Source organism: Rhinatrema bivittatum, chromosome 15, assembly GCF_901001135.1.
Source record: "Rhinatrema bivittatum chromosome 15, aRhiBiv1.1, whole genome shotgun sequence".
Lineage (NCBI taxonomy): Eukaryota > Metazoa > Chordata > Amphibia > Gymnophiona > Rhinatrematidae > Rhinatrema > Rhinatrema bivittatum.
The window spans coordinates 75,399,812-75,425,739 of NC_042629.1; the positions used below are offsets into that span (position 1 = coordinate 75,399,812).

The window sequence follows — 25,928 nt, forward strand, 5'->3', positions numbered from 1 at the left end:
GAAGCAGTACACACTGCAATAACACACAGTCAGCAAAGCCAGCATCAGGAAACAGAGCCTGCCCCCTGCGGCTTTCACCACCGGGGTGTCCAGATTCCTGTAAAAGATTATGGAGACCATTAGAAGCACAAGGAGGCCCAGGGATGAGAAGGTCATCAACACGATTGAGATGCTGGAATCCCACAGCAGGTAATGCAGGGCTCTCTGGTAGCAAACGGGGCTTCCTTTATGTGACCACTGGTCTCTCTGGCAAGGCTGACATTCGTAAGGGTCTACAAGGGAGGGAAGTGATGAGGTTAGAATGGAAGGCATTTTGGGAAAGCGCCCATTCCGCACCCCTCCCCGCTCCCCATGCTCCAGTTCCAGCCCATTCCCAACCAGGCCCAGACTGTGGGCGCCGTGACTGAAACCATCTTAGTGAAATACGGTTGCTATAGTCCCCCCCTCTTTAAGAAGGGAAATCCCCCTTTAGCTGGTCATAAACTGACCATTTTCCCACTTGTTACCTCCCTCACTGGCAGGCATTCCAGTAGGAGGGTTAAACATTGTGTTTGCCCCAAAAGTCCCTTTTCTGAACTACAGTGGAGGCCTTAATGGCAGAGCTCCCTGGTAAGCCCAGAGAAGGGAGCCATTTGTCCTGCAGCCTCTCCCAGCTCCAGTCATCATAGGGAAGAGATTACATGGGGTATTTTTGGTACCCACAGCTCTGGTTCACATATGTTCCCTCGGGGCATGTTAGGCACAGGAAGCAGCAGAAGTGGGTTCCTGTCTGTTTCCGCCTTTGTCCGGGCTGGCAGTCCTCAGAACACACCGACACGGGGACCTGGGAACAGAAAAGCAGAGCCAAGCACTCGCTGGGCTTCCTTTCATGACCTTCAGTCACAACTACCTAAGGGGGAAGGGTTCACCGATATTTCTATCTCCCAGCTCCCTCCCGTCATCATAGTGACAGCCCCGGGTCAGGGGCCATAGATTGTGGCCCCCTCCTAAACCTGGCTCTAGGCACTAGGTGTTTCCGTTGAGTGATGTCTGAGGCTCCCTCCCCTCCAGGGGCTGTGAGTTCTGCCTTCACAGCAGCCCCAGGTCTCGGCCAGCTCAGGGAGCAGGAGCCAGGCTTCCAATCATAGCAACACGAAGGCAAAGAAAGAGCAAAGGTCCACCCAGTCTGCCCAGTTAGTAGTAACGTCCACTCCCTGTAACTGCCGCTCTGACAGACGTTCTGCGTGACAGTGCCCAGTCCCTTCCCCTGAGCCCAGAGTAAGAGGCCTTGGTACTTCCCAAAGATGGCACTCCCTGACATTTGTTATCCTAGTGCAACTGTTCTGTTGGGTTTCCTTTGGCACATTTTATTTCTGATGCCCTAGCATGCTGCTCCCCTGCTACGATGCACATTCAGTGAGCAAATATGTGCAACTCTTCTCTTACCAATAAAGCAGGGACCTTTGTTCTCAGTTTATATTCTATTTTGCCTGGGAATTTCAATGTTGTAACAAAAGAGGTGAGTGGAAAAATGACTTTGATATAATGCACAGGAGAAAAAGCAGTGGAAACGTCATTCTTCCACCGATTTCTTTCTTTAGTTCTAACATTGAAATTTCCAAGGAAAATAAAATATAAAAACTGAAAACGAAGGTCCCTATAATAAAAGTAATATTTTTTATTATGCCTAAGCTGTAGCACTGTTACAGAATTCAGTGCCACATAAGATTAATTGCACAGCTCCAAACGCGGCTGCCCCAAAGAGCTGAGCAGTGCCACCCAGGCAGTAAATGGGACTGGACTGGAATCTGGGTTTCCTGGTTGCCAGGCATTTTCCAAATATGAGCAGAACTTGCAAACTAGTTACAAACAGGTCTTAAATAAAGCTGCAGGTAAATGGCTGCAGGTGCCTGGAGGTCTTGCACCCCCATGTGATCCTCCCAGTGTAGGAAGAGCAGTTCAGTCTCATAGGAGAATCCTAAAGGGAAGTGGTTTATTCCTCTGAGCTGCTTTAAAGGGGCAGCACAGAAATTGCTCTTCCCTCTGAGACCACTCCTACCCTCCTCCTCAGACACCTTTAGTCGGGTCACCAATACTAAGCTGGGATATTGAGGGAGGGCCTTCCATCCTCTCAGGGTCCAGAAGTGCTTTCCAATCATTTCATGACAGAAACATTCATCAGTCAGCTCTGAGGTGGGAAGTCTGGCTGCGTTTTGGGAGCTGGGCCGCATGGTATAAAATGAATATTCTTCTCTTACTGGCGGGGCATAAAGTAAAAGAACAATAAGGCGAAGATGCTTGGCCAAGATCATAGTGAGAGTCGGGGGCAGAGCTGGGACTGGGACCTGCTCAGTGAGTGAGAGTCGGGGGCAGAGCTGGGACTGGGACCTGCTCAGTGAGTGAGAGTCGGGGGCAGAGCTGGGACTGGGACCTGCTCAGTGACAGAGCAGATAAGGACCTTGTCATTTAAGTCTTCCGCCTTTGGTCTTCTAGCATTCGGGCGAGAGGAGAATGTACTAAGGCAACACTCACGATCCCCTCCCATCCAATGTTCCTAACACTGCCTCCTGTACCTGTGCCAAGCGTCTGCTGGCACAGGTACAGGTGGCACAGGTACAGGAGGCACAGGTACAGGTGGCACAGGTACAGGAAGCACAGGTACAGGAAGCACAGGTACAGGTGGCACAGGTACAGGAGGCACAGGTACAGGTGGCACAGGTACAGGTGGCACAGGTACAGGAAGCACAGGTACAGGAAGCACAGGTACAGGTGGCACAGGTACAGGAAGCACAGGTACAGGAAGCACAGGTACAGGTGGCACAGGTACAGGAAGCACAGGTACAGGAAGCACAGGTACAGGTGGCACAGGTACAGGTGGCACAGGTACAGGAAGCACAGGTACAGGTGGTGGATGTCTGGTGGCACAGGTACAGGAGGCACAGGTACAGGTGGCACAGGTACAGGAAGCACAGGTACAGGAAGCACAGGTACAGGTGGCACAGGTACAGGTGGCACAGGTACAGGTGGTGGATGTCTGGTGGCACAGGTACAGGTGGCACAGGTACAGGAGGCACAGGTACAGGTGGCACAGGTACAGGTGGCACAGGTACAGGTGGTGGATGTCTGGTGGCACAGGCAGAGGAAGCACAGGTACAGGAAGCACAGGTACAGGAGGCACAGGTACAGGTGGCACAGGTACAGGTGGTGGATGTCTGGTGGCACAGGCAGAGGAAGCACAGGTACAGGTGGCACAGGTACAGGTGATGGATGTCTGGTGGCACAGGTACAGGTGGCACAGGTACAGGAAGCACAGGTACAGGTGGTGGATGTCTGGTGGCACAGGTACAGGAGGCACAGGTACAGGTGGCACAGGTACAGGTGGCACAGGTACAGGAAGCACAGGTACAGGAAGCACAGGTACAGGTGGCACAGGTACAGGAAGCACAGGTACAGGAAGCACAGGTACAGGTGGCACAGGTACAGGTGGCACAGGTACAGGAGGCACAGGTACAGGTGGCACAGGTACAGGTGGCACAGGTACAGGAAGCACAGGTACAGGTGGTGGATGTCTGGTGGCACAGGTACAGGAGGCACAGGTACAGGAGGCACAGGTACAGGTGGCACAGGTACAGGTGGTGGATGTCTGGTGGCACAGGCAGAGGAAGCACAGGTACAGGAAGCACAGGTACAGGAGGCACAGGTACAGGTGGCACAGGTACAGGTGGCACAGGTACAGGTGGTGGATGTCTGGTGGCACAGGCAGAGGAAGCACAGGTACAGGTGGCACAGGTACAGGTGATGGATGTCTGGTGGCACAGGTACAGGTGGCACAGGTACAGGTGGCACAGGTGGTGGATGTCTGGTGGCACAGGTACAGGTGGCACAGGTACAGGTGGCACAGGTGGTGGATGTCTGGTGGCACAGGTACAGGTGGCACAGGTACAGGTGGCACAGGTGGTGGATGTCTGGTGGCACAGGTACAGGTGGCACAGGTACAGGTGGCACAGGTGATGGATGTCTGGTGGCACAGGTACAGGTGGCACAGGTACAGGTGGCACAGGTGGTGGATGTCTGGTGGCACAGGTACAGGTGGCACAGGTACAGGTGGCACAGGTGGTGGATGTCTGGTGGCACAGGTACAGGTGGCACAGGTACAGGTGGCACAGGTGGTGGATGTCTGGTGGCACAGGTACAGGTGGCACAGGTACAGGTGGCACAGGTGGTGGATGTCTGGTGGCACAGGTACAGGTGGCACAGGTACAGGTGGCACAGGTGGTGGATGTCTGGTGGCACAGGTACAGGTGGCACAGGTACAGGTGGCACAGGTGGTGGATGTCTGGTGGCACAGGTACAGGAGGCAGCACGTTCTGTGCCACCAGACATCCACCACCTGTGCCACCTGTACCTGTGCCACCTGTACCTGTGCCACCTGTACCTGTGCCACCTGTACCTGTGCCTCCTGTACCTGTGCCACCAGACATCCCCCACCGCCCTCACTCCAGCCTGATATGAATGGACACTTCCAGAGGACCCAAGGCACGGGGAAGAAGAAGGAAAGAAGAAAGGTTGTCAGTCTGCCCCCTCTGAGATGCTTTGCCATCTTACCATCCTGTCTGCAGTGTGCCAGGGGATCTCGCTGCTGTCTACCTCCAGCTGTCGGGACTGGGCGCTGAAGACTCCGATGGTTTGGAACGAGGCTCTCCCATGGCTCCAGGTCCACAGCACAATGTCGTAGCCAGAGGGCATATCACCATTGGCATCAAAATGGATCCTCCTTCCATGCAGAGAGAAGTTCACCTGCCGCAGGGGCTCCAGAAGCTGAAAAGACACCAGGGGTAGTGTGAGGGGGAAGGCAGAGGATCATCTCTCCCAGCCCCGGAGAGACCTGGCACACTGGGGGAGCTTCTCTGTTTTATTCTGACTGCTGCTTAGACACTGAGAGATCAGAAGGATGGCAGTCAGCTCAGGTGTGTCAGGGTGGACAACATTTCTTGATTTGGCCACTGCGTCCCCAGTGGGGTCGGCTCACAGGGCTTTGCCCCCTCCCCTCCCCCATACTACACTAACTAGACCCTTCCCTAACTGAGGAGAAACTAAACTCCGGAAAAGTGTCTGAATATCTGAAACGGAGAGTCCCCAAAATGCCCAGGGTCACTGGATCAGAGATGAGAAATTAGACCACAAGAATGAAAATCTAAAGTCACTCTCCTATCTGTGCCTGGAGGGAATACATCCTGGCCTCTAATGCTTACATTGTGACGCATTTCTTGTTTGATCAGTTTGGCAAAGAATTCGTATTCAAACTGCATCTTCTACAAGCAAACCCTTACCAAAATCACCTCCAGAGCTACAAAAATAATAATGCAGCCACCCCCGGGGAGAAACTGGGGCAAATGCTATCCACGTTCCTTCCTCAGCCCAGAGGTGAATAAAATGAAGATTAAGGAAAGCAAACCAAGCGTTTAACAGCAAAGAGGATAGGGAACGCTCTCCAGGTCACACCGGGCGAGCCACGTGGTGGGATCTGAACTCGAGTCCCGGTCCTGACGCTCACCTGCCAGGGGCACAGAGCCGCCTCAGTACAAGCTCCCGAGTCACAGTTCAGTGTTCGATGAAGCGCCCGCGCCAGCGCATGCACTGCCGCGTAGGTCCTGAACGAGGTGCGCCTTTCAGGGATATCCAGCACATCTGCAGCAGCCAGTGACTGGCATCGCTCACACATCTGGTTACAGCTGGCCGCAATGCTTCCACCAGCGCTCCCAGTCTGGGAGTATTTGGAAACTTCTCTTGAGACAAACTGCTCGAAGCCCGGCATGCTCCCGGGAAGAGCGGTGACCCCCAGGACTGTCCCCATCTGCCGAAGGTTCGGGATCTCGGAGACCCTCCTGTCCGTGGCCCAGACGCTGCTGGCAATCCAGACCTTCCCGGTCACGTTAGATGCCGCCACCGTGCTGAAGAAGTCGAAAGCAAAGCTGGCCTCGCCGAAGACCAGCACCACGTTGGCATTCTTCCTGGCGACCGTGTCGAGGACCTGGGGGGTGTCGGTGGCCACCTGGGTCAGGGTCCTGTGGTAGGCCACACAAATGCGCCGGCCGGCAGCCAGCTTCATCAGGACCTGCTTCCCTTTCCTGCTGTACTCGGTGTTGCTTCCAATGACCACAATCCAGGTCCAGCTGAATTCCTGCAGGAGGGCAATCATGGCTTCTGCCTGCAGCAGGTCACTGGGCAGGGTTCGGAGAAAGGAAGGGAAGAGGCGTTTATTGCTGAGGGCCTCCGAAGCTGCACTGTAACTAACCTGCAGGCAAAGAGAGGATTACGTCAGACTATATCCGGAGATGCACCATCATCGCCTTACCCCCCAGATAGGTGCAGTGTCGATAGCGCCAGTGACCGCGTGAGTAAAGAGAGCAAATTACTTCCATCATTGATTAAATAATTGTGTAACTTTGATTATATTATGGGAAGGCATTGTTTGACCTGAGTTACAGGGCAGCTGGAGGGCACAGGTGCCTGCTGCTGGTTTCCCTAGCCTTGCTGTGGTTGGTAACATGAATTGCAGCACAGTATTATTTGCAGTGGGCTGAGCCTCACCTTCTTCTCCCATTGCACTTACAACATTATTTAGCTTAGCCACTGATCTTCTGGCTATTTCCAGATTTGAGAGAAGGCACTGCTTGAAGGTCTACTATAAGGGCATAAGGGGACTTGGTTTAGAGAGCTCACATTGGGAAAAACTTGTTGAGCATGAAGAAATAAAGTAAACGAACCAAGGCTAGACAAAAGGCAAATGACCTGTGGCAGATGGTAGCTGCTCAGAATGTTGGAGGTGATGAGCGCCGTGTCACTGACAGTGGGGCCAATCACCGCCAGCACCCTGGGACAGTACTTCCCAGCGTCTTCCCCAACCTTTACGTATGGGAGCGGGGGAGCGGTGAGGAAGCTGAAGGTTGCCATGATCCCCGCAGACTCGTAGCAGTCGTCATAGATTTCGTAGCCCAAGGACACGTTGGGGAGCAGAGAGCTGGAGTTGTTGATTTCCTCAATGGCGAATCTCATGGCCTGGAAGTGGCGGTAGCCTTGCAAATTGAAGGGCAGCCTGGTGGCAGGGTGGGAAATCAGAAAGGAGAATAATAATTAGGTGGGATGACATGCAATGCAGGGAAGGTCTCAGTGCCCCTGACCTGACAAAGGCTCTTATTATCCTCAGTAAGAGCAATCTCACTGAAGTAAATCAAAAGCGCAGACAATGGAGGGAGAATCCCCCCAGATCCCAGACTTCAAGCACAATCTAGAAAGATGAGAATGTGATAGAGGTGCAGATAAAACAAAAGAGAGACTGGGGCAATTTTCAGTAGCCATTCCCTCCCCCGGTTTCTACCCAAGGCTCAGGTAGAAGAGCGTTAGATGCCCTTGTGACAGAAGCACCCGGGGACCGGGCAGCTTCTCATCCTGCAGGCTGAGGAAAGAGGCAAGGGCAGGCAGGCAGATTTGAAAATGCCCCTCTGAGCAACACCGGACCGCAAGAGGACCCCAGAACGCAGGGGCACTGTGAACCCCACGCCTGACTTTACAGGGAGAGATTACAGAACTGACAGCCACCATACGATAGGCGGACAAACCATTGCATGGACACTGTTTCTGGGTTCTTAGGCTGACCGGCTCTACGTCACCTTTATAGTTTACAGTTTATTGATTTTCAATACCGCCGCATTGGCGTTAGCCTTCACAGCGGTTTACAGTTAAAACAAATAATGAAAATACAATAAATTCAGCAATAAAAGATAACAGCTAAAATTTTTAAAAGCAAATTAATAAAGTATTTAGCTGTGAAAGATAGAAATTAAAATTAGTAAAATAATAAAGCTATTCCTCGAGGTATTATTCAGAGCTAAAAAGTTAAGACAGATTAATAAATAAACAGCATAAGTATTATATGACAAAACATAACATAAAATAAGTAACATAAAACAAGTTCTGCCTGTCGCTGAAATCTGAAGCATTCATGTAAACCTGTATCTGGCCATTTGGAGTCTAGGTGTATGTATTTAAAGCCTATGGGCCATTTTCCATGTACGCGCATTTAAATAGCCAGGCTTTTAAGTCTGGGTTTTTTTCTTTTTCTTGTCTGTTGTTAATCTCAATTCTGTTGGAGGACTATTCCAAAGTTTGGCTCCTGCTAACGACAATGCACGCTCTCTCACCTGACTCAGTCTCGCCGATCTTATCGTGGGTATTGTTAGCAGGGCCTTATTTGCAGATCTTAAGTTCTTCTGTGGTACATGTACTTTTAGGGATAAATTCAGCCATTCAGTTCTGTCTCCGTAAATCAAATTGTGTATTAGGCAAGCGGCTTTATATTGTATTCGAAAGCTAATGGGTAACCAGTGAAGAGAAACCAACACTGGGGTAATATGGTGGAACTTCCTTTTTCCCCGTCAGGACTCTAGCTGCTGAGTTCTGTAGCACCTGAAGTGGTCTAATGGTCGAAGCAGGTAAGCCAAGAAGAAGAGTTTTACAACAGTCTATGTTTGTGAATATGAGAGATTGAAGAACAGTTCTAAAATTTTGATGATCCAGAAGTACTTTTAACCTTCTCAGTGTTAATAATTTACAGTATCCTTCCCTCAATTTCGTAGCAATATGTTTTCTCATATTCAGTTCTGTGTCAATAATTACTCCCAAATCTCGGGCAAAATATAATGGAGATATAATGACATTATTTTCAAGCCTTAAATCCGGGATATGTTTGTAACTGCATTTTCTTTCTATTAAAATAATTTCCGTTTTATCCATATTTAATATCAACTTCAGTTGTTGTAATACTTGTTTTATCACGGAAATGTAAACGTTAATAATTTTGAATGTATGTTCAATAGATTCTTCAATGGGTACTAAAAACTGTATATCGTCTACATACATGTAACATTTTAAACTTAACCCTGCTAATAAGTGACAATTAGGTAAAACATAGACATTAAAAAGGGTGGCAGATAATGTAGGTACACCTGCCTGAATTGGGAATTTATCTGAAAAAGAGTTATTAATTTTAATTTGAAAAGACCTATTTGAAAGGAATGATTCAAACCACAAAAGGGTTGTCCCTGAAATCCCGATTTCTTTTAAATGGTTTATTAGAATCGCGTGATCGACAGTATCAAACGCAGCGGATAAATCTAAAAGTATTAAAAAATAACTCTGTCCTGCGTCGAAGCCCCTTAAAATCGTATCTGTAAGAGCAATTAAAAGAGTTTCCGTATTCAAATTTTTCCGAAAACCAAACTGATTTGGGAATAAAATGTTATTATCTTCTAAAAAGTTGTCGAGTTGTTTTTGAAGAACTTTTTCAATAATTTTGGCTAAAAAAGATAAGTTAGATATGGGCCTAAAATTATTTAATTGGGTGGGATCAGGTTTAGGTTTTTTTTAATATAGGTTTAATAATAGCATTTTGTTTTAATTTCTGGCAACAAACCTTCAGATAAAGATAAGTTAACAATTTTCGACACAGCGGGGTAATGGTTTCTACGATGGTTTTAAGGGTACTTAAATACAGTCAATTGGGTGTTTGGCGGGGTTGAGTTTTTTTTATTAAAGTTTCTAATTCAAGAGAGGATGTCATTTCAACATTGTTCCATTCTAAATCTATTTTTTTCAGCATTTTTACTTCACAGGTTACGGCTGCCTTAATATTGGAATTTAACAAATCGATTTTATTTTTAAAGAAGAGTGCAATATTGTTACATTTATCTTCTGATAAAGATACATTTTTTTCATTTTGACATTTTATCAGATTATTGACTATTGTGAATAAAGCTCTTGGGTTATGTAAATAATTTTTTATTTTTTTTTTTATAGAATTCTTTTTTAACACTGTCAATATCTGTTTTGTAGCAGTTTAATGCGAATCAATAAATTCCTAAATTTTGTGGGGGTTTTAGCTTTTCTCCATTTAATTTCCAACTTCTTTAGTTCTCTTTTTGTCTTTTCTAATCTTTTGTTGTAGCAGGGATTATGAATAGTTTTGGGTTTAATTCTTTTTGTTATAGTGGTAGTTAATTTTTTTACTGCATTGGCTGATTCTTGCATCCATATATGCGTAGCTTCATTAGCAGACATTGTCTTGGAGTTGATCTTATCATTGATGTCATTAAATTAATTTATTAGATCCTCTATTTTTGGTTGAGTTTGTATAGTTATTAATTTAGAGGAATCATCCATCGCAACTATGGGTTTATCAAATTCAGCTTCTGAATGCATTAAGAAGTGATCGGACCTCGGGACTGGAGTTACCTTAGTAGTGATATTTTTTACAGAGTTCAAAATTAGTAAAAATCAAGTCTAATGAGTGGCCTGGCCTGCTTTATGTGTGGGCAAAATGGTAGATAATTTATAGCCTAGTGCTAACATGGATTCTTGTAATAAGAAGCAGGTACTATCTAATGGGGTCTCATCCATGTGCAAATTAAAATCGCCTAGAACAACAGAAGGTTTTTTTGAATTAATATTTGTTTATTTATTTATTTATTTATTTGGAGATTTTTATATACCGCGGTACGTATAGATATACATCACCTCGGTTTACATTGTTGTTAAGAATTCTAACAAAGGTGAGATATTATGCTCCAGGAGGCCTGGGGGACAATATAATAGACAAATCTGTAATTGATCTGATTCAAGTAACATGATTTCATATGGACTGGGAAGATTAGATGGAAATAGCTATCTTAGCTCTAAAATCTTTCTTTATAATTAACATAACCCCTCCCCCCCTGCGTTGAGCTCTTGGAGAAGAGAAAATATCATAATCAGAGTTTGACAGTTGGTTTACAAGAACATGGTCAGTGGGTCTCAGCCAAGTTTCTGTAATCGCAAAGAAATCAGGTTTTTTTTCATACAATATATCAGCAATCAAAACAGATTTTTTTGTTAAGGCTTGAATGTTAATCAAAAAAAGGTCAAGAATAGACAATTTTTCAGAGCATCGATTTTGTTGCATTGAATATTTACTAACGAATGCATTATTGTTTGTTCTTTTTATCTTTTGATTCTTATAATATATACTTTTAATCCTTAAAGATTTTCTATATTGTCCATGATTCATACGTACTGTGCGGAGGATGAGTCTGCAGCAGCATTTCTTTCTTTCTTTCTTTTAGTTTATACTAAGGGCAGTCTATTGGATCGAGTTTAAGAAACTGCAGATGATAATTAGAAGTTTGGAGATAGCGTTAAACAGGCTGCACGAAGGGACTCTGCCCGCGCATTGTGCCCCCCCCCCCCCCCCGCGGCTCTGGTGGAAACGCCTCGTGGGCGGAGCAATGGGGGCGGGGGGCGGGGACAAGCAGGGCAGGGGCGGAGTCCCGGGGGGAGCTGAGCACTTCCTTTCCTTCCTCGGGTCCTTTCCAGCCTCAGCTGCTTAAAGAGGCAGCGAATGCAGCAGACGTTCCCCCTGCGAGGTAAGAGCCAACGCCGCACTCTGCCCGCGCTTTACTGCCCCCCGCCTCGGGCGTTTCCACCAGAGAAACAGAGCAGAACTACTTGTAATTGGGTAACATAATAATAATAATAATTAATAATAATGATAATAATAATAATAAGAGATGATGTGTGGAAAGCTGGTTGGAGAAAGGCAGAGTATAAATGGATAAGGTGGATAGAGAGAGAGGTAGCGATAGAAATGTCAGTACCTTGCAGGATAACAGGGAAGAAAATCTTCAGACTGTAAAATCCAAACCTCCCCGGTCCTGCCTCCCTGCCCCCTGCCCTTACCCCTCAGTGCCCGACCTGCCTCCCTGCCCCCTGCCCTTACCCCTCACAGTGCCAGACCCCCTCGGTCCTGCCTCCCTGCCCCCTGCCCTTACCCCTCAGTGCCAGACCTGCCTCCCTGCCCCCTGCCCTTACCCCTCAGTGCCCGACCTGCCTCCCTGCCCCCTGCCCTTACCCCTCACAGTGCCAGACCCCCTCGGTCCTGCCTCCCTGCCCCCTGCCCCCTGCCCTTACCCCTCAGTGCCAGACCTGCCTCCCTGCCCCCTGCCCTTACCCCTCAGTGCCAGACCTGCCTCCCTGCCCCCTGCCCTTACCCCTCAGTGCCATCCTCGGTCCTGCCTCCCTGCCCCCTGCCCTTACCCCTCAGTGCCAGACCTGCCTCCCTGCCCCCTGCCCTTACCCCTCAGTGCCAGACCTGCCTCCCTGCCCCCTGCCCTTACCCCTCAGTGCCATCCTCGGTCCTGCCTCCCTGCCCCCTGCCCTTACCCCTCAGTGCCAGACCTGCCTCCCTGCCCCCTGCCCTTACCTCTCAGTGCCATCCTCGGTCCTGCCTCCCTGCCCCCTGCCCTTACCCCTCGGTGCCAGACCTGCCTCCCTGCCCCCTGCCCTTACCCCTCAGTGCCATCCTCTGTCCTGCCTCCCTGCCCCCTGCCCTTACCCCTCAGTGCCATCCTCGGTCCTGCCTCCCTGCCCCCTGCCCTTACCCCTCAGTGCCATCCTCGGTCCTGCCTCCCTGCCCCCTGCCCTTACCCCTCAGTGCCAGACCTGCCTCCCTGCCCCCTGCCCTTACCCCTCAGTGCCATCCTCTGTCCTGCCTCCCTGCCCCCTGCCCTTACCCCTCAGTGCCATCCTCGGTCCTGCCTCCCTGCCCCCTGCCCTTACCCCTCAGTGCCAGACCTGCCTCCCTGCCCCCTGCCCTTACCCCTCAGTGCCATCCTCTGTCCTGCCTCCCTGCCCCCTGCCCTTACCCCTCAGTGCCATCCTCTGTCCTGCCTCCCTGCCCCCTGCCCTTACCCCTCAGTGCCATCCTCTGTCCTGCCTCCCTGCCCCCTGCCCTTACCCCTCACAGTGCATTGCCTCAGGTCTGTAGGGTGGGTGGAAGGTCTTGGTCCCAAAGTGGATGGGGAAGAGAGCGCCCAGCGTGTAGTCTCCAGGCAGCCTGAACTCGCCCTGCAGCTTCCAGCCCAGGCAGCAGGCGGGCTGGCGCAGTAAGGTGCCCAGAGAGGCGAGCACCGCAGCCAGAGAAGCCATGCCGCCTTCTCTCTCTGTACCGCTGGCCTGACTCCTTATATACCACAGAGACTGTCTGAATGTCTGCCTCACTGGGGAGATAGAACAGGACCACAGCAGAGAAATAAAGCCCCATCTCGTCCAGCCAAAGGGCAAAGAGTAACCCTGACAAACAAACACAAAATGGGGGTAGGGGAGAATCCCCGAGGCTGGCTGAGAGGGGGTGCTCATCCGAGCCCGGCTAACCTCTTCAGGATTATTTTTCAGTGAACTTCCTAGCAGACAGCCCCACAGCAAAACCCACACGTCTCCTGCTATGCGATGTTCCTTTTCATAGTATCAGTCACAGTAAAGCAACCCAAATGGGAGGCTCCCCATATATCTGAATGTAAATGATCTTACTGGGTCAGACCAAAGGTCCATCTTGTCTCCAACTTCGGTTCTGTTACAACCAACACAACATGAAGAAGGGAATATGGAATGAGAGTGGACATGGACACCACAAGAAGACAACAGGGATGGAAGTGGAATTGATCCTTCAGTCCTTGAGTACATCTTGCTCAACCAAGAAAAATGAAGGAAAGCTTGCAGAGAGGAGAACAGATCCATCCTGCGTGGCCTCTGCTGGTGGACGGCTCTTTCCACGTTTCAGAACAAGGGCTGAGGTATAAGGGGGACCAGGTCTGGAAGACAATATGGTCCTTTTTTCAGTCTTGGGCCGGCTGGTGGCCATGTCTAATACACGTCTGATCTGAAAGGATAGAAGAGCAAGCAGGACAGGAAGGAGCAGAGCAGCCTGATCAGCTACAACAGGAAGCCATAAACACTGCAGCAGATCAGAGTCAGGGACAAAGCATCCTGGGGGTTTCCCCACAGGGGACAGGAATGGGAGGAAGGGAGAGGGAATGTCCAAGCTTCTGTACAAAATCACAACAAAAAAAGATGGTAACCAGCATTCAGTGCTTATTTGGTGGCACAGCCGGTTTTCATACAGAAGGAACTGTTTAATAGAGCACAGCTTTCCTCACAGTGCACTGGGCAGCCCTACAAATGTTGTGACTCTGAGCTTCAACCCCCTAGCAATGCTAGAAAGCCCAAGGTGGACGTAATTCCTGAAGCTCAATGACAGCTTTCAGAGCCGTCAGCACCCAGGGATACATTAGGGAGGAGGAAGCTGGAGTCTGTCATCTCCTCAGTGACATATTTCATTTCATTATTGTTTGGAAATGTGGGAAACCTCAGAAATGCTTGGGGATCCTTGGAGAAAGTGTATAAAAGGTCAGAATAACATAGTAACATAGAAAGTGTGGCAGTTCTTCTGTCCACATTGCTAAGCTGCCAGGCAGAGCGTGACCACTTGTAAGGTATCAGTCCTTGTCCAGGACAGGTTCTGGCCTTCCTCACTTGTAGTCATTCATCTTGGGCAGATGAGCAGCAAATTCTCCATTTGGTACATCCCTTCCCGTAAGTAACTAAATCGCTATCAGTACTAGCATGAGCATTGCCCAAACGTCTGGCCTCTAGGACCCTGCCTAACCAGCCAGAGAGACCTGGCTACCTGAGGACCTGCATGTTTTATAAGACTTCTACTTTTTATTGTACCTTGAAAAGAAAGAGATTTGAAAATGTTAGCTGAGAAAGCCACTGGTCTTGGAAACAGAGGATTCATTGAGATGGAAGGAAGCCACACACTCCCTGCCTCTGTACCAGGCCTTCGTTGGTTTAAAAAAAAAGGCTAAGCAGCTTTAACTTTCTCCTTTCCATCCCGTTACCACTGCATGATGCTGGCAGGCAGTTACATTCGTGAATAAAACCATGTTTGTTTCGTGCATCCCCCACGCTCCAGGCAAACGCATCGGCGATAATAAGTCACAAATGAATAGGTTTCCAGGATGCAGAGGAAGGAAGGGAGAGGATTACAGTGAGCGACAGTTTTCCCTCCCCCCCCCCCCCCCCCCCCCCCCCTTTAAAACCATATAGCGAGATTATAATAAGTGCATCAGAGCAGTGCCAGCATCCACTGAGACCCAGGCGTGATTATTGCTTTAATCCATCTTTAAAAGCACATCAGGGACACAAAGTGCCCTAATGATATCAGGTCCCTCGCTGACCTGGTTTTCTAATTAGGCTGATTTTGTTGTCCAAGGGAAGCCCCAGCATCTGTGGCTTGCTCCCCAGTGCCTCCCTCTCTCCCATCAGGACCTATTATTCCTGCACAGCCTCTAAAGTCTGTCCCGGAGCCGCTTCTCCTGCACATTAAACTCTTTTCCAAAGCACTGCGGAGAGAAGCCCTTTGTGGCTCTGCTCCACACTTTCCCATTTAATGCTGCTTTGCATACTAACTAGAAATTGATTCATGACAGGACCCAAGGAGCTAAGATGCCAAAAGATCTTTTAAATACTGAGGCCCCTCAAAGCCTTGCAAACAAGAGTGACCACCTTGAAATAGGCTCTGTGCATCAAGGGTAGGCCAGTGAAGCTCGGCTAATAGTGGGGTGACCTGCTCCTCACACAGCTTCCCAGTGATTAACCTGACGGCAGTCTTTAGCACCATCGGAAGGACACGGAGGTGATTTCTTTTGGTCGTCCAACATAGAGCGCATTACAATAATTTATTGCACTCGGTGCAATGGCCTCCATGACTGCTTGAAAGAATGTACTTCAGCCTATGTAATTCCCTCAATTTATAAAATGCAGCCCTTTCTGTGCCCCCATGCTTGCTGTCGTGTAATTCAGTTCTTGTTCTCGTACTGAGATCCGCAGATAAAACATTGCTAGTAGTTCCTTCTCCGGCTGATGTGCATTTGGTTTCAACCGGGCAGCAGCTTTCTCTGTAATCAGCCCAATCTTGTGGCAGGCTGTGCCCATTGTGATTCATGAAACGGATGCTCTGAGCTGTTTCCTAAAAGCACAGTAATCATTTTCTTTCACTCAAGCATTCGGAGGTTGGTTCTAGCTGATCAATTTTACGAGTTATGTTCTTGTTAGTTATACAGGTCAGAAATGTTGTTTTTTGTGTGTTAAACTGTGATCCACCCTGCTCTACTTGTCCGGGCAGGGTGGAATATAAATTATTTTTAATTAAGGAGAAAGTTGTATGGAAATGGAAAGCCAGGGGGGATTTTCAACTTGGTGGGATCGAAGATGAAGAGACAGGGATTGATCGAGTGGCTGCCAGTAACATTGAAGCCTGTGTTACTGAAGAAATAAGCTCAGTAAACCAGAACAGGTATGGGAAGTAGGATAAATAACACAAACACCTTTTCTCTACCAGTAATCCAGTTTTTTATTGAACCAAACAGTACCCTGCTCACCTTGACTGACTTTGATACAGATTACACTCTGACAAGAGACGATATTCTCTCAGCATGGCATCACAAACTCTCAGTGACACATGAAATGCCTTCAGCTAGGGTAGGAGCCCAGGAGACAGAACGTACTCCACTGCATACACTTTGCTCAGGCAATCTGACCTTCGTTTGCTTTCTCCCACTTTGTGGCTAGGAAAAAAACCATCTTTGGCAACTAGGGGCTCTGTCAGGGCTGAGGAGTCTTAATATTATATTTTGCGCTGCACGATAGATTGAGACATTGCAGAGATAAAAAAGTGATTGTTAGACAAGGATTCAATTCTAAATGACACAGAAGAGCCTGATGTGTAAGAGGGGTCCTCACTGCATCAGGGAAATACTTGGATTACGGGAGGAGTGGGGTTGGATTACATTTCGCCCCATCTCTGATCCAAACTACTTACAAACTGCCCATCAAATAAAACCACCGTGTGCCCCAGAATAAGCCTCAGGAAGATGTTTAAACTTCCCCCATCATTCTCAGACCAAGTCTCCCACTGAACGTTTGTATGGCGCAGCTTCTGTGTGCTTTACTACTCGGGGGTCCCTATGAGCACCCGCCACATTTTATGAAATACTCAAGTACATCCAGCCTTGATGAATCTACAACGCCACCTGGATATACGCAAGGGGCTCTCAGCCAGGGCTGCAGATTTTCAGGGCATCCACAATGAATATTTAGAAGTATTTACATGCATAGGACCTAAAAACCTGCTTACCCTGAAAGCCAGGCCCGAGGACCCTTGGTCTAATGTGCACAGAATATCAGATTTACCCCAATACTTTACAGCTGATAAGAAACATCTGCCTAATGCTAACTACATTTGCTGTTTTACATTTTGTGGTTGAATGTCTGAGTAGAACCTTGACACACGTGGGAACAGGATGGTGTGCAAGGTGTTCATAAAATGCTGACAACACACTTCTTACTCAGCATTCTCCTCCTTAATCTTAAAAAAAAACCCCAAAAACACCCAGCTGCTGTTGAGTGGCAGCTGGAAAATCTTTGGCCATGAGAATTACCCTGAGAGTAGACTGCATTTTATTTAAAAGGATCTCTGTCTCATGACTGTGTCTCACATACTTCTTTTCAGTGCAAACCTCAGTTTCTGCATTTGTTTCTAGTTTTCATGTGAGGACAGCCATAGCTTAGGAGGTGTCAGACGACACCAGTTTCTAACCATACAACAGAAGACAAGAGGAAGACACAATACTCCCTGACATGTTTACTTTTTAAGGTATTCCAGTTCATGTTCCCTTTGTGTCTAAAATCAAATAACAGTTTTTCCATGTTCCTATTATGAAAATACTGCACTTTCTAGATTCATTAATTATATGAAGGAACACTGCAGTGGCTTTTCCTGCAGACCTACCAGGACTATAGCTCAGGCACACTGTGTCCAGGGTAGGAAGGCAGAAACCTTGAAAACCAAGTATTGAAATAGCCACTAGTTGATGGAACTCGGTATCCGAGTCAGTTTTAACAGCAAAGCTGCTGTGGATTTTGGAGCTAGAGCACATAGCTGAATCAGTCTCTCTTACTGGCTCCAGATTTCTAATCTTGGCTTGAGCTCTGTTATGAAGGGCATTAAATTCTCTGTCGCTATAGCACAATCCAATTTGGCATCTGAAGCTGATCCTGGGTTCACTGCATTACTTAAGCAGAACAGCACCAGTTGCCTCTAAATGCAACTCGTAGCTCAGTATTGGTGTTAGAACCCAGATCCCAACGTTATACTCTGCAGTACAATTGTAATGAGGCATTTTGGCTTCTGGGCAGGCAAACTTATTTGTGGTCTCCTACCTCTGCCCTGATCCCCACTCCTCTCTGCTCCTCAGTTCTCATTCCCTCTTTCCCCCAGCGCTTTTCCTGGATTTTCTTCCACTGCGGCCCCACATTTGCACTGCAATCATTTTCCTGCTCCCAAGGGAATTTGCACCCTGGCAGTTGCCCCTCTCACCCACCCCTAGGAACAGCCTCACTCCACAATGCAAGCAGATTGCACAGACGCACAAACTCAGAATATCAGATCACCCTTAACCATGCTCATCCGCTGACTGTATGTATGGTTAATGGTGCAAGAAATCGGTTTACAGTATCTGCTCTCAGAGAAAACTCCAGCTCCTTCTTTTATATATCTACCAGGATTGGTGCATAGAGTCAAGAAAGAGTCTGTTGTTATCTGTTAAACAGCATCACTGCAAATTACCAGCTAATGACACTGAAAGACGCTTGGATACTAGGTGTGTGTCTGGCCCCATCAGTGGAAATGTTACAGTCTCAAGGGATGGTGCAGTGCACCTTCAGGCCCCTTGCACACAGTTCTGCTCTTTCCCTATGTCTGCACGGTTCCTGCTGACTGCTTGATGCCGTGGATGGACAGACAGACGTTACACCCCTTAATGGACTCGTTACATCTTCAACAATAAAACTACAGTACAGGCCTGGAGGACTGTGTGCAAAATTGCACTGGAATTGCAGTGGTGTCGCAGGAATCCAGGTTAGTATTTAAAGTCTACATTGCATCTGATGACATCACTTCCTGTGAATTTTACTTCCTATTTGTAAGTCTGAACTGAATCTGGAAATTATCGAAAATGAGTAAGCATGAAAACAGAGTCCACCAAGAGGAAGTTCATAGTGGCTTAGGAGATTCCATTCTCCTAAGATTAAACTCAGTTTGCAAAGCTGTTCTTGCAATGAAAGGTGATGCCTTCGTTTCACTGGCTCAAAGGCTTCTCCAGTCAGGGCAGCTGTTTGGCGATGCACCATGCTGGCCCAGGGAAACATTAATAGGGGGAGGAGGTGCCCTGTTTGACGATTCTGGATTCTTCTGGCAACCCTCTAATTATTTTGTTTTCACCTGGAAGTTTCCTCCTGCTCATTTGGGCTTCCAGCTAAGTCAGAACCAGGCTAGGATCCAGCACCATGAGCCTTTATTCGCAATTATAGGGGGGGGGGTTTCCCTCCTATTTTCTATCCCTTCCAGTCGTCACAGTCTTCAGCTGGGGCCTTGCACCAGAGCTCCTTCAGGAACCTGCAATCACAGGCCCTAAATCTGCCCACCCCCTTCCCACTCCCAGGGCTGTGAGCGCTGCCTCTGCCTCCCACCCAGCCCTGGGCTATCTGGAGAATGGAAGATCTGACCTGAGAATCAAACCTAATTCTCTTTGCCCTGCAAACCACTAACTTTTGAAAAAATATCTTCAGGGAGCTAAAAGCCATTTTGTGAAAATGAGACATGTGTGAGCCAAACCTGGGGACTTCCAGCTCACATGTTCTTTAGCTTCTGCTTGTCTTAGAGTTGTCTCTGTTACCCTTTCAGTTCTGCTACATGAAAGGATTTTGAGGCTGGAGGTAAGGTGTGTCAGCAATGACATCATCAATCCAACAAGCGACTGCTGATGTCATGACGAGAGGGAATAAAGTCAGAGTGAAATAATCTGTTGTCTGTGCAGATGCTTAGCGGGTTAGAAAGGAACTGGAACCAGAAGACTGAGCCTTGAGGCAGCCATGCCCAGGGATCCCGCTTGTCTGACTATCACAAGGGAACCACCAGCACTGCAGAAGTGCTTCAAGGTAAATCCAGCAAATTGTGCTGCTCATACAACTGCTGGGTGATGTCATAGACCCTGGTGACATAGCCCATTGCTTCTCCCAGCATGGCCACAACATCCTCGATGCTGCCCACATTCATCACCTCGAAGAAAGTATTCCGAGCTGGCAGAGCGTAGAAGGCCACCGTAGCCGTCTTGCGAATGATCCAAGGGTGGTAATTGGCTAGGGAGGCGTTGTACGCATCGGTGCACAGGACAGAGGTCTTGCTGTCCTCGCTGCTAGTCCTCAGCTTCTCCAGGAAAAGCTGCAGCCAGCGCAGAGCCCGGTGCAGCCTCAGGATGGTCCGGCAGCCCGAGTCTGGATGCTCTGCCCGTTTATTCAAGTCCACCAGGTTGGCTCCCAGCTCGTACACCACCATGGACTGAAGACTTCGATATTGCTCCCTACTGCTGCTGCCACGGAGGGTTTCCATGATTTGAATTTTGTTCACCGCATCCTTTGACACAAAGGAAAAGATTGTGCCCAGGCTGTTCATGAACCTAGAGCAATAAAGGCAAAATTCAAAGGCTGTTATTGCTACCAAGATAAACAGAAACTCTGATACAACATGAATTTGAAAATCTGAGAAAAGTTGGGAATAAGGAACCTGAGAACGTGGGAGGCTATGTTAGTGCAGACAGATGCCTACTTTTCCCACACACAGACTGATGCAATATAGTGCGCTGAGGCTAGCACACCAGGCAACGCGCTATTGGACATGCTAAAATAACCCCCGATACAATACGGGACTGGCGTGTCCGAAACGCGTATCCAATCAAACACATGGCTAATAGTGCTCATCACATGCAAATTCCATGTAGATGAGGCTATTCGCTATTACCCCACGATGACAAACATTGAGAGGGCAAGTGTCAGTGAAAAGGACCAATTGGGAACAGCTCTGCCAGGGGCGGGGAGGGAGCCCTGGCCAGCCTGTTGTGGGCTCAAAGCCACGTCTCCTGACACAGAGCGCTAGGGATGCACAAATTATCCATTGCGTCCCTTTTAGCGCAGCAGCTCACTTGCCTCTGGCATCGAGCGCCCAGGAGAGATGGATGTGCGTGTGTTCAAAAGACGTGCGCCCAGTTTGGACTTAAGTTGTTTACACACTGATAATGCATGGACCTGACAGCGCTCAGTTTAATTCTGCCCTGCGTGCCCCTTGCTGTTCCAGTACAAGAACCATGCACACAAATACGGCAGTGTAACCTAAGCCCAGCTGGCTGCCTATTTGCTCCTTCGATGAAACTGTCATTTGTGATTCAGACACCACTCTGCTAAGAAGCTTTCAGACAGTAATAACCAAGATGCTAAAGACCATTTTCAACAGGAATTACAAGTTAAGCAGGGCGCACAAGGCCTTTCCCTGCAGGAAGCAAAATAATCACTCGCACCTGACCAGGCCCTTCCAGCCGCTGATGTAGTGATCCACAAACACCTCCTGATTCTCTTGCCCCAAGCAGACCTTGAAGCTGGATAGGACCTCTGTCAGGGAGAACTTTTCTTCCACATCCGTCATATTGAACTGCAACTCAAAAACAATTAACTTTAATGTTAAGATGAGAAGGAAATGTGTTATAGCTGTGGCTCACCCGGTGAGAATGGGCGAGTACCACGGTACCTGTCTTACTCACAGAATCCCTTGGTGCTGCATCACTTAATTAGCCCGTCTGGCCACATGCTGAACCACACCTGTGAGAGGCATGAGGCTCAACCAGAACAGGCAATGGCAGTTGGACAAAAGATTCAGGGCTGGCGACAGCCCTTACTTAAAGCAAACCATTAGGACAACCTACATTTTGTCATATACACTTCGAACCCCTAAGCAAAGTCCAGTTTAAATATTTGGTATTAGATTTTATACAAAACTATCAGAGATAGGGTCTGTGTTCATAAAGTACCCGCAGACATTAGCTCACATTTTGAAAGTGGAGTTACAGGCCTAAGCCTGTGTGTGTGTGTGTGTGTGTGTGTGTGTGTGTGTGTGTGTGTGTGTGCGTGCGTGCGTGCGTGCGTGCGCGTGTGTATCAGATCCTTCAAGAATAAGCCCACGGGTACTGTCAGGGCTAAGGAAGGGTCCAGTGGTTAGAGCAACAGGCTACAAACCAGGGCTTCTCCCAGTGCCACTCCTTGTGACCTTTGACATGTCACTTTACCTCCTATTGCCTCAGGTACCTTTGGGTCAGGGACGTACTGTAACTGAATTCTAAAAATGCCGTAAGCCACCTTGAGCCTTACTTTGGCAACAGATGGGTTAAAAATTCAAAATTTCCTTAACAGAGCTAAGCTGGAAACAAAAGGCGCGATGGTTCAGTGCTATAAGCACTAGGCGGAAGTGGTGGACAGGACGGCAGTCCAGCGCCTGGCAGCCGAGTGCAAAGCTGGACGGTGGTATGGACATGGCAGCGACTGCTGTAAAGAATTCCTGGAGCCACCGCCGGCTCAGACGCGAGGCTGTAACACAGGCAGGACAAGGCTAAAGGCTCATTCATTCATTCATGGGAATCGGAAAGGATCCATTCAGAGCCTTCCGGGTGACCACAAATGACATCAAATATATTTCATGCATTGATCTTTATCAATCGCTTTCCAGATCGATCTATCTGCGCGCACAAATACAAGATAAGCCTTCCCCGCCACTCTGCATCTAGGTACGAAGAATAAAACAGCCTAATGTATCCCACCACCCCCCCCCCCCCCCCCCCATCCCCGTGTGCACATAACCGAGACTCGGTACTCGACATCCGTCCAGCTCCCATGTCCATCGGTAATCTGTAAAGAGAGAACCCTCCTGCCCGTACGCGCAACACGATCCCGGGACCTACAGAGCGCGGAAGACACTCACATGCCCCTATAGAGAGCGCGCTGCTCCGGTGATCTACTGATACTCGAGTACCTGCACCTTAGTATTTTCACATCTGCTCAACCTCTGCACTGCCCCGTCAGTTACAAGTAGCAGGGAAACGTTAAAAATCTCCCAATCGCATTGCTCCTCGCGAGGCCGACAGCCAATCATATTCCAGCAAGGAGGGCCGACAGCCAACCCCCCATCCTCCGCTCTGCCGGCGAAGGCAGACCGAGCTGCCGCAGCTCATCCAATCGCAGACCCAGCTACCGCAGCTCATCCAATCGCAGACCCAGCTACCGCAGCTCATCCAATCGCAAACCCAGCTACCGCAGCTCATCCAATCGCAGACCCAGCTACCGCAGCTCATCCAATCGCTGACTCCCTTCCCCACACACTTCCTACTCTTGTCCAGCGGCTGCGCCTGCGCCTGCGCCTGCTGGAGGCGGAAGCCGGAAGCCGGGTGACGCTGCTGCAAGCAGAACTGCGCGTTATAAAGCGAACTTTGGAGTGAGTGATAGTGCAGGTCTCTGCTATAAGTAGTAGGGGGTGGTGGTTATGATTAATGTGACTTTAGGCCTAACGTGTTTATGACCAGCTGCTGCTCCAGAGCACCAGCCTAGGGAGGTTCATTTTCAAAGCGTTTCCGTGGGAAAAGCAGTGCTTTCCTTGTTATAAAATGGCCTGCCTGCTACGTGGGTACACTTACGTGCATTGGGCCTGTATGCACATAAGTCTACCGGCAGTGAGCAGAGGTGCTCCTCGGATGTGGGGATTGCATTTTCTAAAGTATGCATGTACATTTTCTTGGAAAACATTTACACAAATTATCAAGGGTAAATGTATGTGGGTAGTTTTGGTGGAGTCATTTACCAAAGGAAAGTATGTGCCTACTTTCCCTTTGATGCAGTTTGGTGAATATGCCTTTCAAAATATTAATTCCTTATTGTTGCATCCTAAAGAGGATCAGGTGGGAGTCGTCAAAAACACCAAGGAATGGGTCTTAAAGAAGACAACGGATAGAGTTATGAGGGGACCTGGGTTCTGCAGATAAGTGGATGAATTTTCCCTGAAGGTTGATATCCTAGACAAGGTATATGAAGGAAAGCTGGAGGGAAATTTGAGGATGCATGTAAAAGTTGACTTGCAGGGATAGAGTTTGGAGGGAAATTGAGATGAATAGCTCATCTGCTTCTAAGGCCAAGTCCATAAGCAAAACACATATAACATACATAGAAAAGGACCAAATGGTCCATCCACTCTGCCCAGCAAGCTTATGGTAGCACCAGTTGTGCCATACATGTCTCCCCCCCATAAAGGTATCATCAGGGGGTTGCATCTGCCTTGCAAGTTATCCCCCATACTTAGTTTCCCAAACTGTTAAAGTCGGGGCCCTTGCTGGTTTCTGTCTCTTGCTGTTGAAGCAGAGAGCAATGTTGGAGCTACATCACAAGTATAAGGCTGTGTGAATTTTCAAGAAGGATTATCACCCAGTAAAAATGTTGCTAGCAGTAGATTGTTTTTATGGGTTATCATATGGCTTGGGAATAACTGCACGTAGCGGCAGTTGCTACTCTTAAGAGAAATTTGGGGTAATCTGCATGGCAGATATTACCATAAGTTTGCTAGGCAGACTGGATGGACCATTTGGGCCTTTTCTACCGTTATTACTATAAAACAGCAAGGACTTTGTAGAAAGTTTGAATGTACCTTTAAGATGCTTTCTCTTATTTTGTCATTTATAGGAAGGTACATGGTCTTAGCAGGGCGTCCTTGAGGGATATTGAACAAGAAAGAATGGACTGCCAGTAACTTTATGGAAGCCGAATCATTTCCAGGTTTTCGTTTCACCAACTATGGTGTTACTGATTTAGTCACACAGACAGCATAGATGCAGAGAGTCCTTCATAGGAGAAGATGCCTGAGATCAAAGTTACCCCATTAGGTGAGTCTAGCTCCCTGCATGCAGTGGAAAAAGACTTTGTTGTTTATCTTTTAAAATGTGTTCTAAAGGGAAAAAAACAAATGGGAAATAATTTAAACAATATCTCAGATATGTCATATGTGGAGCCATGGCCCAGGAAGAACTGTCAAGGAGAAAGGCAAGAATGGCTTATGCTGACCAGTTGTTTATAGTTGCTGATAGGGTGCGAAAGCCTTTGGGGGTTCTAAAATGTATCTGCCCAAATACAGAAGGATGAGTTAAGGCTATTAGATTAGCTTTATTAAATGATATTCCAGATTTCTAAACACACATTATTTATTTATACTTGAGATCATGCATTTAGTTAAGGACATCAAAATGTGTTACACTTAAATCAACAACAATCATATTAAAATAATCCCACCATAAAAATCAGTAGCCCTCCCACAATTGTCTTATTCTTAGTCTCCCTCCAGAACGTTTTTCAACCCAAATGCCATTGCAAAAAGCCATGCTTTAATTTCTTTAAAAAAAAAAAATCAGATAATTGACTTGCTTTATGTAATCCTGCAGCAAACTGTTCTACAAATATGGGGCAAATCAGCTAAGAGCTTGCTGGTGAGTTGCCTCAAGCTTAGCTGATGTCCCAGATGGTAAAGCCAGCAAAGCCTGCTGGGGCAGCCTCAGCTGTTCAATGAAGTAGGTTGATGTCTTAAAATGTAGGCTGTGAAACACAATTGATAAAATTTAAAGCTGCACCCACAATTTCAGGCAGCCAGTGTAATGCTTTTAAGACTGGAGATGTGTAATTGTTGATCTGGTAGCTTCAGTCAGCAACCTGGTTACTGTATTTTGCAGCTATTGTAAACTATAGGCTGGTAGGCTTTGATTGCAGTAGTCCAAGCAAATAGACACCAAGGCATAAATCACCATGGTCAGATTTTGCTCATCAAGAAAAGGACAAATTTGTCAACTCTTTCATATTTGTCCCTATAAAGATAATTTCACATCCAGAATAGCCTCTAGGCTCTTAAATGCATTTAATCCCCAGAAGCTGTTTGTATCGCCCATGATTACATTTTAAATCTGTTTTTTTGGGATAGACTTTTCCTTTTTAAAATCTATAGTGATTTGATATACACCTGAGCTTTTTTTTTTTTAAATCAGGGTTTCTAAATATCAGTGTATTTGGTGAACTATAATGATCAGATTTATTTATTTTATTTTATTTATTTA

The 25,928-nt window shown here is 47.7% G+C and overlaps 2 protein-coding genes across 5 annotated transcripts in view; one reads left to right on the top strand and one right to left on the bottom strand.

Annotated features, from left to right (window-relative positions):
* Window positions 1–11,417: 11,417 nt before the first annotated feature.
* INTS11 (integrator complex subunit 11) overlaps window positions 11,418–25,928 on the top strand; it is a 33,456-nt gene continuing 18,945 nt past the window's right edge. The window contains exons 1-2 of one of the 3 annotated variants that reach the window (XM_029577949.1): window positions 11,418–11,435; window positions 24,514–24,713. In XM_029577949.1, the coding sequence (XP_029433809.1) occupies window positions 24,686–24,713 (28 nt within the window). In that variant the 5' untranslated portion in view covers window positions 11,418–11,435; window positions 24,514–24,685. Of the gene's footprint in view, window positions 11,436–23,172; window positions 23,295–24,513; window positions 24,714–25,928 lie in introns of those variants that run through there. The other 2 variants (XM_029577947.1, XM_029577948.1) reach the window with 2 other exon arrangements.
* Window positions 16,244–22,883, bottom strand: CPTP (ceramide-1-phosphate transfer protein). Of its 2 annotated transcripts, XM_029577952.1 has the most exons (3): window positions 22,769–22,883; window positions 21,318–21,448; window positions 16,244–20,423 (listed from the first exon to the last, which is right to left on the bottom strand). In XM_029577952.1, exons 2-3 carry the CDS (start codon window positions 21,440–21,442, stop codon window positions 19,901–19,903), a joined length of 648 nt encoding a protein of 215 aa, XP_029433812.1. In that variant the 5' UTR covers window positions 21,443–21,448; window positions 22,769–22,883; the 3' UTR covers window positions 16,244–19,900. The 2 variants fall into 2 exon arrangements, with proteins under 2 accessions (XP_029433812.1, XP_029433813.1); XM_029577953.1 differs by lacking the exon at window positions 22,769–22,883 and having other exon boundaries at window positions 21,318–22,567.